A 14,502-nucleotide genomic window follows, 5' to 3' on the forward strand; every position below is an offset into this window, starting at 1 on the left:
GATATTGATGCCGTCAAGATGGCTTTGTTGTTAGAGAATGATTGACGAAAGATAGTATTTGTGAAATTCTTATAGTTGGTTGATCATCTGGATAGGTTTAATTCCTACCCTAGGGCGTTGTCGTGTGGCAGATGACGTACCAGTTTATGTCATAGGTGAGTGATAGAGTTTGTTCTGGACAGATGCTTGAAATGCGTAAATATGACCTCTACGAATTTTCTTTCGCATTTCAAGTAAGTGTTAATTTATTGATTATATATATTAATTAGTAAAAATACGAATTGATTTATTTAAATCGTTAATGGCTATATTGAAATATTGGATATATGAGACGTTGGATACCTTCTATGATTGGGTTGATATAATTGATATCCATGCGTCTCCATGAATGTTTAGGTGGCGTAAGCGGGACGTCCCTAGTTGGAGTCATATGGGCACTATTTTCACTGATGACCTAGTATGTAATCATTAATTAATAAGTCAACTGATTCATTGAATATTGCAATTATTTTAAGTTATATATCTTCATGATTATGATGATGTCACATTCTTGCTTCGTCTGTCACCGATGGAGGAGGGTTTACCTTGGTATGCTGACATCCGCAAGTACATCAGTTTGTTGGATGTTGATTCCTCCTCATCATCTTCGATGCCTTTTGCAATAAGAAACAGGGCTTTTCTAGTCTCATGACATTAGATATACCCATCGAGACTTCTAGGACACTTGAGAAGCCTATTCAACCTCCTATTATGGAGCAGCCTTTATGTCCCCCTATAGTTCAGAGCTCACAAACCACATACCTTCCTGGGGTTGAGGACCGTACTAACCATCCTATCACAAAAAAGTGTCCCTCGTCAGTATCACCCAATATTTCCATATTAGATGCTGCGTTGGTGCATTGGGGCACTATGATTTTACATGAGATTTCCTATTTTCGCAACGATACGTCTTCACAAATGACTCAATTACACGATAATGTGTCTTTTCAGGTGACTCGATTAGAGAATCAGCTGACTCATTTGGAAGAAATCGCCACGCATATATGTCCAACCCCAGTCTTTCAGGTTGTAAAACCACATCTCATTTATTGCTTATAAAACTTGTATTTCGTTATTACTTCGACAACTAAATTAACTTCGTCCAAGATAGGCACGACGATGTCGAGATGACCTCTCCCATTGATAGATCAATACCATCCTATCAGCCATATAAGGTCTATATTTAATTTCTTAGAAATATTTAATGTTAACTCTTGTTACTATATTTTGATTTTGTTTTATATGAAATGTCACTGATCAAGTTATTATTATTATTATTATCTTAGGGTAGTCGCCACGAGGGGGCATCAGTTGGCCCTTCTGTTACATCACCTGTTCGATCTGAAGTATGTCACTTATCGATGGAACTCTATTTTTTTGAGTGTTTTGTTATCGATTAATTCATTTTATATATTCGTATAGGGTCTTTCTTAAGAAGGCCTTTCGATTAGAGCTTCAGTTGCTTTAGATCTTCCACCTGAGGTATGAAAATTATTGTAGTGATTATATTTTATATGAAATATCATTTATCATTTTGTTCTTTTCATGCATATAGGGGACCCGTATTGAGGTATTATCGATTAAGAGTTCTCCCCAAACACCTTCCCCGGAAGTTGAGGTATTGTTTTCTTAAGAAATATTATTGATTGATTTGTCTTTTCAGTTATAATGTTTATTTAACAATGTTTTATCTCCTTTTCAAGATTAGTGGTTGTGGTTACTTGCTGATATCCTTACCTCCAGTAAAAGGATTGTGGATATTAGTTCACAGGAGGAGGACTTACAGGAGGATGTTTCCGATGCAATCCATGTTGAGGTATATCCATTATAATTAGTATATAAATATTCATATATACTAATTACTGAGATTTTCAAAATTATAATTTTGTAGTCCGTCGAAGGGGCATGCATGGTGGACTTGACTATGATACAGGATTCTCCAACCAAACCTCCTCCGACATACATGAAGAAGGTAACATTAATCAATTAATTTGTAATAGTTATGTAAGATGAATTAATTAATTAATAGTTGTATGTACTTGCAGCTGGTTTGTATAGCACACGATCAGATAGTCTGGAAGGGTCCATGAGTTTGCACCTTGTATACAAATCCAATCAAAGGGAGGGCGAAACGACAGCTTAGGACCATTTCATCCTTTGCCTCAAAGCGTGAGGAATCTTTTCTTATGTGGTACATTGGAGCTGCGACATCCGACCCGCATGATGTTTTCTTCATCGGATAGAAATTGAAAGCTAATTTTTGGCGGATTGTGGTAGAGTTGCACAAGTGGCTGACCGACGATGTAAGTTGTCTATATTATATAATTTGGTCAAAAGTTTGATATATTTGTCAATAACTAATACATTTGAAGTTTTTTATACCATTTCAGCATATGGATTCCTTTTTAGCTATATTACATCGGCACTAGGATGATCGTCGTTTGGCTATTTCTTAGCATTGGATGACTGCCCATACATTCTTCGTAGGCCATGTTGAGATGGCCTGGAAGAGTTGGCAGAGCACACCCGATGGGGAGTTTTAGTTTTTGGGGTTTTTCACGAGGATGGTTGAGACGGATTATACAGCAGGATTGTTTTATAAACCATAGAGGATAATCGATAAGGTATAGTATAATAGTATTTTACATTATATTTTACATTGAATTAGTTTATCATCTACTTTAATTTGTTACTGTTTATAGGTTTACATTCTTATAAACTTCGATTGCGCATATTAGGTGGCTAGAGTTATAGTTTTTTATGATTAATTGATTATGGTGTATGATTCAGAGGGATCATACATAGGGAATATAAGGTCTCTCAAGCGGCAGATGTGACTATATTATTAAAAGTGACAAGTTTCTGGATAGTTTCTCGACAAACTCCACTACATGATCCCCTCGTGTTACATCGAGCGACGAATGTCCCTCAACAGGGGGAAGGCTTCGGTGACTATGACTTGTTTATGTTACGTTTTTTTTAATGTTTGGCATTGTCACGGAGTGTTGATTTTCCCCGAGAGTCATCTACCTCTATGCGTCGCAATTGTATTTCCATTGTATTGAGTAGATCACGGGTGTATATTTAGTTCGCTCATGATGTTTATTAATCGCTATTCAGATGTGTATATATTTATTGTATGTGCATATGTGTATTATGCACTTTATCTATCATTATAAATGGATATGTATTTGATTTTATTTTTCCAAATAATCTTGTCATGGAAATAATTATATGAGATTTGACTGATGTTATTAGCAAATATGAGATGAAATTAAGAAATACTCAAACAGTTCATTGTAACAAATATGAAATGAAGAAATTATTTACACTAAAGTTATTACATCACATATGAATACAATTACACATTACACATTTGAAACAATAATGAAAATACATCGATTACATATCACTGAAGTACAACAATGATGAATCATATAACTATCAAAACTAAATAGAAGCTTATCAAGATCTCGTCCCTTTACCTTTTCTGGATGAACACTGTTGGGTGGAGCTTGGGACTGGTGCTAGGCTTTTACATTGGGTTTGAACATGTCTTGGTTCATGACAATGACTGCAAATCCTAGGTGTAACATTTTCTCCTTGTGAAAGACATCAATTTCTGTTGGAAGGGTGACCCAGACGATGACTATCGAGAACGGGAGACAGAATAACTCTTTTTTCTGGTGAATGTAACCATTCTGATTAGTTTCTAAGAGGGTTGACAGGTTCTTGATATATTGCATAGTAGAATTCGGTGCGAAAGAACAAATGAACCTATGCATTAACATTAGTGAGTCTCATATGTTGTGCAACAACAATGACATGCTTACACGGAATACGTGAAAGCTAAAACTTTTTGTATGTACAAGACATTTCACTAAAGTCCATAATACCTATGTATCCACCAAAACTGACAACCTGATACCGAGTAATTATAATTGGTCGAACCTCCAAGCATGTAGACTTTGACAGACGAGAGTTAATCTTTTTCTCCATCTAAGGGGTGACAAAGTTAGAGCATTCATCTGTAATTTGAAAAAATATTAATAACACGTGTTAATAACAAACATAAGGGAAGAAGTACATGATCAAATATGTATGTATTAACAATTATGATAGGCAGATCCCGTACATGTCTAACGAGGGCGTTAAATGACTCTGCAATATTAGTTGTCATGATGCTGTATCAATGGCCTAGAAAGTGTGCTATGCTCTAGTGCTCAAATCCAACCTTACGTAGATAAGCCCCAACTTGAGGGTTTATCAAATGAAGAGATCGTATTGTAGCGTCAAATTTTGATTCTGTGTATGATTTCACGACTTTCCAATATGCACCCGCAACCTGTAAGGTGGTAAATAATATAAGAACTTTATGATCAAAATGTACGAAAATGTTAAACATTTCAAAATTTTAATACTTGTTTAAACACGGTACCTTTAAGTCTTGTTTGTACTTTGCCCGCATGTTACACAGAAGGTGATGACAACAACATCCATGGTAGGCATTTGGAGAGACTTCAACCATTGCAGAGTATATAGCATGATGTCGATCTAATATTATCGCCAACTTGGAGAGATCATGGATGCATTCCTTAATCTTCTTGAGAAACCAACACCACGTATCGTGATCTTCTTTTTTACTGACACCGAAACTAATGGGGTATATCTGGTTATTACCATCGAAGCCCATCGGAAGGAATAAATGACCTAGATACCGACCTTTAAGGAAAGTAAATCCAAATAATAGGTTGGAGATATTCTCTAAAAGCACGAACGAAACATCCTAATGCCATGAAAAAATACTTAAATCGATAGTCATCGTCCTTTTCGATAGCTATAACGGTGCTCAGATTAGTACACTATAAATTGTAGTAATAATCTAATAAGAACATAAATGATACCTCCGGTGAGCCTCTCAATGAATTTAAAACCCAACTTCTTACTCGCCAAGCCTGTGAATATGAAATATCAATTTTATACCAATCAACAATATCCATAATTATTTCCTTAGGCCGATATATTCGATCAATCAGCATAAACTTTGACCTCATTAATTGACCTATAGCTCGGGCCCTAGCTTGTTTGTGATGTGGCATTATTTGATCAACTGAACATGTGTGGGTTGTATTCATTTGGTTGATTTGAAACACTTCACCAACTTTGGACTTGCTCGCATGTATATACCACTTACAATTTTCAGCCTTGCACTTAATTTCCCATCGCCCCTTGTCAGACTTCTTGATCATGAATTGAAATCTTTTCAGTAGGGCAAATTACTTCACAACATTTTTTAGTTGTACTTTATTATGGAAAATATCACTAAGCTTTACACCATTCTCCTCTCAGATCGATCTTGTACCACTTAATGATGTTGATGGTTGTGGAGAAAAATTAGGAAGCTACCTAAATAGATCATCGGGACATTGTCAAAAAATGGCCCAGAATAATTTCCACCACCTGAAATTGGATCTTCAAGCTGTAAACTATTCATACCCTTGATAACAAGTGGCATATACTTGGGCTCTGCCTCTTTAGAAAGAATATCGGGCATATCATTTTCATCAAAGTCACTCTAATCGAGAACCCTATCTTTCTCTCCATGAGCCCATAAGTTTGCGATGTACAATGGGTCATTATTGAAATCAATCAAGTTTTCCAAATGATATTCTTTTTTCACCCCACTAATTTTTTCATCATCATCATCTTTTTCTTCATCCTCCTGTCCTTCAATTGGGGTACATGTAATAAAAACAAGAATACATTCCTATAAGTATTGAAATATATCAATAAGACCTTAGATATCTTTATCATTTTGGATCTTTACGAGGCAGTCGAACTCAATTTTTTTTGGCTTCATTGATAGTTGAAGGTAGTTTTTCATTGGATCAAAACCGTAAGTCTCGTTCAAAAGCTGAATAAATCCCTCAAATGTTATTCCATAAGGAATTTTAATCAATTGTTTGGATCCTCCAACATATTTCATTGTATTGTCATCACATTGAATTCATTCTCTTTGGTAACGAACCGATCCATAACCATCAAATTTAATTATCAATCCTGCAATGACAAATTTTTGGAAAAAAATTATTCATTTATAACAAAAAATCTGTAATAAGTATTTAAAACAGTCTTCAATTATTAATATCAAAATACCACTCATATTTTTCTAATATTTTATTTAACCCCCTATAATTATTTAACATTTTATGTAATACCCTTGTATGTTATTTTGTATCAAAATGCATCTATCTATTCTTAACATTCCATTTAAAACATTTTTACAATGTTTACTATCAAAATACCCCCTATCTTTTTTAATATTTCATTTAACCTCCTATAATTATCTAATTTTTATTTAACACCCTTGTATGATATTTTGTATCAAAATGCATATATCTATTCTTAACATTTCATTAAAAACGTTCTTACAATATTTAATATCAAAATACCTCCTATATTTTTCTAATATTTTTTTAACCCCCTTATAATTATCTAACATTTTATTTAACAATCTTGTATGTTATCTTGTATTAAAATGTATCTATCTATTGTTAACATTTCATTTAAAATGTTCTTACAATGTTTAATATCAAAATACCTCTCATATTTTTATAACATTTCATTTAATACCCTTCATATATTATGTAATATCAAAATAGCCCCATAATTTTTCTAACATTTTATTTAACCTCTATAATTAACTAACCTTTCATTTAACACCCTTTTATGTTGTCTTGTATCAAAATATACCTATCTATTCTTAACATGTTATTTAAATCCTTTATATATTTTATAATATCAAAATGCCCCCCATATTTTTTTAACATTTCATTTAACCCCTATATTATTATCTAATATTCAAATACCCCCTCTACATGATATACAAACTAGATTGAACAAATAAAATTAAGTTTTGAGTTAAGATTTGTATAAATACTTTTTTTTACGAACTGACTTTTTTCAATTCGAATTCAGAAATATGAATTTCTTCCATCCGAATGAATCCGTACTAATTAATATTGAGTAAAAATAAGAGTGAGAGTGAGTGTTTGAGTGATACGAGAAGTGTGTGTAATAAGAGTAAGTGAGAGGGTTTATATAAATGTGGCGAAGGGTAATTTTGGTATTTTAAAAAAAATTAGGGCATTTTTGCTTAAGAATAGGAAAATTGGGTATTTTTGCTTAATAGAGGGGTAAAAAGGGTATTTAATTTAATTTTCCTTTAAAATTATATAATCAAATAATGATATATCATCTTATGCTTAATTAAATATTTAATATTGAATATATATAAGAATTATACAAAGAGGATGACAATCCATTTCCTCGTAAAGATGAGTGGATATATTTATTATTGTCTATTTTCTTTCCTTTTTTTTAATCTTTATACAACTGATATTGGGATGTTGACAAATTTCGAAGCTTCATAGTTCAATTTTCTCACAAGAGATTAAGTTTTTTCCCATGTCATGTGTCTTTTACTTCAATCATAATTTTACCTTGTACAATAATGCTAAATGTAAAATTGGTTGGATGCCACTATATAGAAACAAATTAATGTTTGGTGAAGTGCTGTGGAATTGCATGATATCACAGATACAAATAAATTAATGTATTATTATATAATTAAATAATATATTTATTTATTTTATCTCTAATTTAAAATTATTTTATCATATGATAATATTTTTTTTTATTTAAACCGTTTGTACATAAAGTATTATTGTTTGAGTAATATTACTTGTATTTATAATGAATCCTAATCTGGGTACAAATAATAATGTATCATTATGTAATTAAGTGTTATTATAATTTATATAAAAATCAATCAATTATATAGGAATATATTACAATTAGTAGGGATATTAATTAAAATAGGCAAGCGGATTCCTGCCTAAACCTTTTTCGGCAACAAATACTCTGTTTTACCTTTCTAAGCAAATCATCTTTTTCATTCCAAAAATATCCCTAATCTAATTTTTCAAATTCAACGCGTGACTTTCCCCGATTAATTGATTCCGACCACGAAAATCATTAAGATTAGATTAAGATTAAACTATCTAAAATAAATAAAATTTATAAATTAAAAAAGGGATTAATATTTAAAAAATAATTTATTTTTATTTATCAAAAATAGTGGATATATAAAAAATGATAAGTTTCTCTTTAAATTATTTCTAAGGATTATTTTATAAAAATTTTATTTTTATAAAATAATTGAAGTGAATTTGGATATTTATAAAATAATCTATTTTATAAAATAATATATTAAATAATATATATTTATAATATAATCTATTTTTATAAAATAGATTAAATTTTTTTTTACAAAAACAGGTTGCAATGAATTTGGCAAGGGGTGCGGCTGCGTGCGTTCGGGTGCACGCACGCTGGTGCGTGCGGGCGCCCTAGCGCTGGTGCGTGAGTGCTGGCGCGCACCCGCACATGCCGCACCCCTTCACCAATTCCTGCACCTCTTCACCAATTCCCGCACCCTTTCCAAATTCCCGCACCCGTTCAGTAATTCCCGCACTTGTTCAGAAATTCCCGCACCCTTTCACCAATTGCTGAACTGGTGTGGCAAGGGTGCGGGTCACGTGGCTCGGTGCGTGCGATGAGTAATGAAAATATAAAATTATTAAGAAATGTCAGAGATGCAATTCAAAACGTCAACCAAGCCAGGAGGATCCACAGTATCGCCAAAACAAAAATTTTACCCACGCACCATTCATCGTCCCGAAACCGTCATCGGAAAACATCACGGCAATGTCGTCCGAGTCGTCTGAGTCGTCTCAGGTATATATTTATTGCTAACATTGATTCTGCTTTCTGACATTGGACAAGATTTAGGTTTTCCTTTCTTCTTTCATTTGATGCATCGATGTAGATTAGTTAGTTGATTACAGTTTTGATTATGCGATTGATTTTGCCGGTGCGACGTTGTTGGTTTAATATATGCGATTTTGTTGATTGATTGTTGATTGTGTTGGTTTGGTTCGGCGTTATGGGAGGAGGAGGTGTTTATTTTGGAGTGCCGATTTGCATGTTGACACCGTTCACACACACATTCACACCACACTTGCAGGAACCCTCAACGCATCCATGCACCCCTTAACACTTTGCCGCACCCCTTTGCTTTGCCACGCACCCATTTACATTTTGCCGCACCCCCTTGCTTTGCCACGCACCCGTTTACATTTTGCCGCACCCCTTTGCTTTGCCACGCACCCTTTTACATTTTGCCGCACCCCTTTGCACTTCCATACAGCCCTTTTGCACTTCCACGCACCCTTTCAGATTTTGTCGCACCCCCTTGCACTTCCACGCACCCTTTTGCACTTTCATGCACCGTTTTAACATTTTGCCGCACCCTTTAGCAGCTTCCCACACCCCTTTGCATTTTAACGCACCCCTTAACACTTTCCCTATGCTTTTCAGATTTTATATCTCCTGTTTGCAATTTGATTGATTAAACATGTTTGCAATTTACTCGATTATATTGATTGTTATTTGATAATATTTATACTGATTGTAATTTTCCCATTTTTCTGATTTTCTGAATATGTTTATTTTTGGGGATTTTAGGAAACTGGGGTTAACGAACGACCTAGTGAAAGGAGATACAATGAAGGCTATTATTTTTTGGTGAAGTTAAAAGTTAGAGGTCATGTGGATACTGTCCAAGCAATCAGAAATTCTCTTACCCATGCCCAGAAAAGAATGTTCAAAGCATGTTGTTTCGGGCGATTTTTAAAGATGGAGACTTTGAAGCATAGCTCCAGTTTATTGCATTCTGTGTTATTCCGACAAATCAACAAAGGAGTGGTGGGAGAGGAATTATGGTTTTGGCTTAATGGGGTGGATTACAGATTTAGCCTTGTTGAGTTTGCCCTCATTACTGGATTAAAATTCAATAGAGAAATAGGAAAGAGCAAGGTTATCGGAAAATCCCAATTGAATTCTAAGTATTTTGGAGGTAAAAAAGCTGTTACCTATGGTGATCTTGCAGCAGTATTTAAAGAAAGAGCATGGATAAACAATGATGAGGATGCCATTAAAATATCAGCCCTATATCTGCTTCACTTTGCATTATTAGGATCAGACAATAGAAAAACTATTTCAGAGCATATTTTGCATATTGTGGATGATTGGGATACTTTTAACTCGTATCCTTGGGGTACGATCGTTTGGAGATTGACAGTTAAATCTTTAAGTGAAGCTTTACAAAAACAGTATAACGAAGTTTCCAAATTATATCCGCTGTACTCAGAAGATATCCCAATATGTACTTACGGGATAAGAGGATGCACTTTAGCATTTCAGGTAATATTAATTTTTTTTTAATATTTCATGAGTATATATTTATTTTTAAATGACAGGTTTGGATCTACGAGACACTTAATAATTTACAAAGTTTTGTGACTTGTAAATCGGTGAAGAGAATTCCTCGAATGTTGAGATGGAGAAGTTTAGATGGTCCAAGCTGGGAGGACATGGATCGTATTTTGAACTCTTCTGAAGTAAGATATTATATTTTTCAATAGTATTTATTGGTAGTTTATCATATCTCTGTCTGAATAAACAATTTTTTGAATATTTTTAGGAATTTGTCACCCCTCGATTGATTGCATCTAGAGTTGAGAGACAATTACCACATTACGAAGATGTTATGAATTACATTGATGATCTAGAAGATTCTGATACTACTCCTGCCATTATAACATCTCCTCCTCCAGACATCCAACCTGGTGTAGCCTCCCCTCCAGATATCTCATCCGCACTTGTAAATTGGGATACTCCCATTCGTAGGCGGCGAAGTTCATTTGTTAGTAGTCCTATGCCATCAGCTATGCAGCCACCTGAGCATACTGCTTTTATATCATCGCCTCCGTGGGCCGAAGAAACACATACTTGCATGTCTATGGGTGAATCTACCCGGCTAGATGATGATAAATTTGATAAGCTTCAAGAGCTTCTACAAGGGTTTATACAAAAAGTTGATGAACGACTTACAAACATCGATGAGCGGCAAACACTACTTGAAGCACGTCAAGCATCCATGGAAGCTAAGTTATCAGATCTTCAACAAACGGACAATCCGAACCCAACAAGCCCAACAGTAGAAGCGATATGTATTTAAACTATATTCTAACGTTACATATTTTCGATTAATAGAATAATATTATTTTGAAAATTAACAAGTGTTTTTTTTGTTATTTTCAGGATGAACCAGCCGAAGTACTATTTGAGTATATTGACCATTTTGATACGGCTATCCAGCAAACAACAGATGTCACAAATGAAACTTCATTAGAGCACCGTTCCATTACTCGAAGGACATTACGTGGAAGGATAATGAAGAAGGGTAAAGCACTTCGGAGCCCATACACCGATCCTTTCAAACATCGCCGTGCACGAGAGGTGTATCAACCACCCTCTTTGGAGGAAGTAGAAAATAATATGTATGAATATTTGCAATGGTACGGGGACCCTCCAGAACCAGGTTTGGGCAATACTTATTTATATGGACCGTATGATAAAATTAAGTGGTGGAAGCTAATAACCGAAGATAACCAATGGTTACTAGATCAGGTATATTAATTTATAAATGCAAAAGTTTCATTATTTTTACTCAATATTTTTATTTATTTTATAATGTTTGCTCACTTGTAATATTATTTTACTTTTCAGCATATTGATAGTTATTTAGTGGTATTACGACATACATTTCCGAATGCTAAATGGACTTGTGTGGAAACTTCGTTTGATGGGTGGTTACCACATATAATAAAAGAACGAGAAAATTATAAATTAGATAATTATCAATGGCCACGATTATTATTAGATCCGATTGAGGGGATAAATGATCCAGAGTTACATAGAGGTTATATCGCATGGGCTAACATTGATCGGGTATGTATCATTTAAATTAATACAAATATATTATTTGTGTCAGTATATTAGAAAGTAAAAATTTTACTTATGGGAATGAATTTCTTGTATTACAGGTTTATATTCCGATCAATTATGAATCTCAACACTGGGCATGCGGTGAATTGGATCTAAATGCATGGACTTTGATGGTGTATGACTCATCGAAGGCATTTTTTGGATCTACAGAAAGATTTCTAGAGGCTATGAAACGATATTCTTATCTTCCGGCTATTATTAGTGCGACCAACTATTGGGAGTCACAGGGTCTGGAGCCAAAGTTAGATCCATTTACTATTACTAGATGTGTAGATGTACCACAACAAGGCACTGCATCCGGTGATTGCGGGATATTCGCAATATATATTTTAGAGTATAAAGCAACTGGGAAGAGATTAAATTTTAGGACAAAAAATGCTTCCTATATGCATTGCGTTCTTGCATCCAAAATATGGAAGCATGGCGGGAATTCAATCTTTCTCTGATATTTTGCATTATATATCAACTTGTAAATATTTCTTTTTTTAAATAGTATGTAAATTTAATATATTTATTTTGTATTTATTGGTTAAGATGTATTGAGTTTTAGTCATATGCATGGGTTGATTTATTTAGGAAGTTTCGGGTATTTAATATTGCATATTTATTGATATATTGATATGGCTGGAGTTTGGGTTGATGGATAAATATATATATTGGAGTGCAGTTTCTTTGAATTTGGTATATACAGGTTGGGAAACATTGAAATTACAGAGGAGATGCTGCCGAAATTTTTAAGTAACACTGTTAAGGATTGCCCAAATGATTATGCTAATTTGTTAAATTTGTAATCCAGGCTGACAATAACAAAAACAGAATTTGCAATTGCATTACGGCCTGAGAATAAGAAAAACAGAAAGTAATATTATTTGCAATAGAATTACTGATTGTTATTTTTAAGTAACACTATTATTTTTGAATTATTAAACTTATTAGTTACTCTTCCATTTCATAAGAAAAGAGAGGAGGTGCGATTGTAATGTGAATAAAATAATAAATGAGACCAACATGAAAAGGATAAATTATAGAATGCCAACAGCCATAAAATGATCATGCAACAACCAAAACAAAGAATGATCCCAGGAGTAAAACCAAAAAAGAAAAAATGTATAACATAAATATTCCTAAAACATCCTTTTATAAATATACATGCATGGATATGTACAAACATGTATAAAGCATAGCACACATACAAGCACAGAAAATAAAAATATTTGCATAGGTCATTGATCAACCATCACATATCTTTAAAAGAATATTTTAAATTTCATAACCACTCATTTGGTACGTAACAGATAACTACAAATCCCATAAAGCAAAGAAAGTGGAGCACACATTTGACAATGCACAAAAAGTAGATCCTTCCCAGCTAGTAAGAATCAATACAAAACTATGAATAATAAGTACTCAAAAATATATCATCCCAAAATTCAGAATTCAAATGGGTACATAACGTGAATAAAAACAAATCAAATCAATAAGCGACCAAAATGTTTCACTTCTCAACAAGTTACTAGTATATTCAGAAACAAGCACTTCACTTGCCTTCAGAAGTTCATAGATATAGTACCGAATATTTTATTCACATTACAATCGCACCTTCTCTCTTTCGTTATAATATGTAAAATAATTAGTACACCCTTCGGCCGTAGATGATAGTGTTACTTTCACAAAACTTTGGGTGTAAAAAAAAAAAGAAAAAAACCCACACAGCATATGAACAAATATATCATATACGCAAAGACAATTTAAAATAGCAACGTTCAAAATTAAATGAATTTATATTCTTTCTGAGAAACCTAAACCTGATAAAGATGTTGTAGCCTCCGTTAAGGGATTTTTACAAACTAAACGCGTGTGCCCTTTCTGATGACATCTGCTACATTCAATTTGACGTATTTCTTCTCCTTGTGACGGTCGTCTATTACGTTCTGAAGGATGACCAGAACGTCGTTGTTGTATTTGTGGTGGATTAACAATACGGATATCTTCAGGTTGCACCCATTCGGAAGGATCTCCCAAAGGTTCAACAGCCTCTCGATAGACAGCTTTCCAATATTCAGTTGAGTAATATTTATTTACCCAAGGATAACAATTTGAGAGGTTTTGAAATCTGGCAATTGCCGCAACATGTGCGCATGCTATTTGTGAAAGCTGAAATTTTTTGCAGCTGCATTCTTTTGTTGCAAGATTCACGATAGCGACAGATCTACCACTGCTATACACTTCGTATCTATCAACGGTTATTGGTTTGACAATCATATTAGCTGATTTGTGAATATGATTGGCTAACTTTTCTTCAGCCTATGGAGTTAGAAGATGAGTGCAAGTATCTGGAAAATATTATAACATTTTAGAAATCATAAAAATACAGACATAGATGGTTTATACAGATCATATTATGTATAGTAACAATTTAAGGAGATTTTTACCTGCTATATTGCGACGAGTATAAAACCATTTTTGTAATGTCGAACGTAGAAATTCAAT

The 14,502-nt window shown here is 33.7% G+C and overlaps 1 protein-coding gene across 1 annotated transcript; it reads right to left on the reverse strand.

Moving 5' to 3' along the window:
- Positions 1-12,778: 12,778 nt before the first annotated feature.
- Positions 12,779-14,274, reverse strand: LOC123205369. Its single transcript, XM_044622314.1, has 2 exons — positions 13,818-14,274; positions 12,779-12,849 (listed from the first exon to the last, which is right to left on the reverse strand). The coding sequence occupies exons 1-2, from the start codon at positions 14,272-14,274 to the stop codon at positions 12,779-12,781; spliced, it is 528 nt and encodes a 175-aa protein (XP_044478249.1).
- Between the last annotated feature and the right edge of the window lie 228 nt (positions 14,275-14,502).

This window comes from Mangifera indica, unplaced genomic scaffold (genome assembly GCF_011075055.1).
Source record: "Mangifera indica cultivar Alphonso unplaced genomic scaffold, CATAS_Mindica_2.1 Un_0004, whole genome shotgun sequence".
Taxonomy (NCBI): domain Eukaryota; kingdom Viridiplantae; phylum Streptophyta; class Magnoliopsida; order Sapindales; family Anacardiaceae; genus Mangifera; species Mangifera indica.

What these genes read in the sequence shown, in the direction of transcription:
- LOC123205369 (XM_044622314.1), bottom strand. Translation starts at nt 14,274, where the DNA reads ATGATTGTCAAACCAATAACCGTTGATAGATACGAAGTGTATAGCAGT. An exon ending in GGCTACAACATCTTTATCAG is followed by an intron (nt 12,850 to 13,817) that starts GTTTAGGTTTCT and finishes TCTTATTCTCAG; the next exon opens with GCCGTAATGCAATTGCAAAT.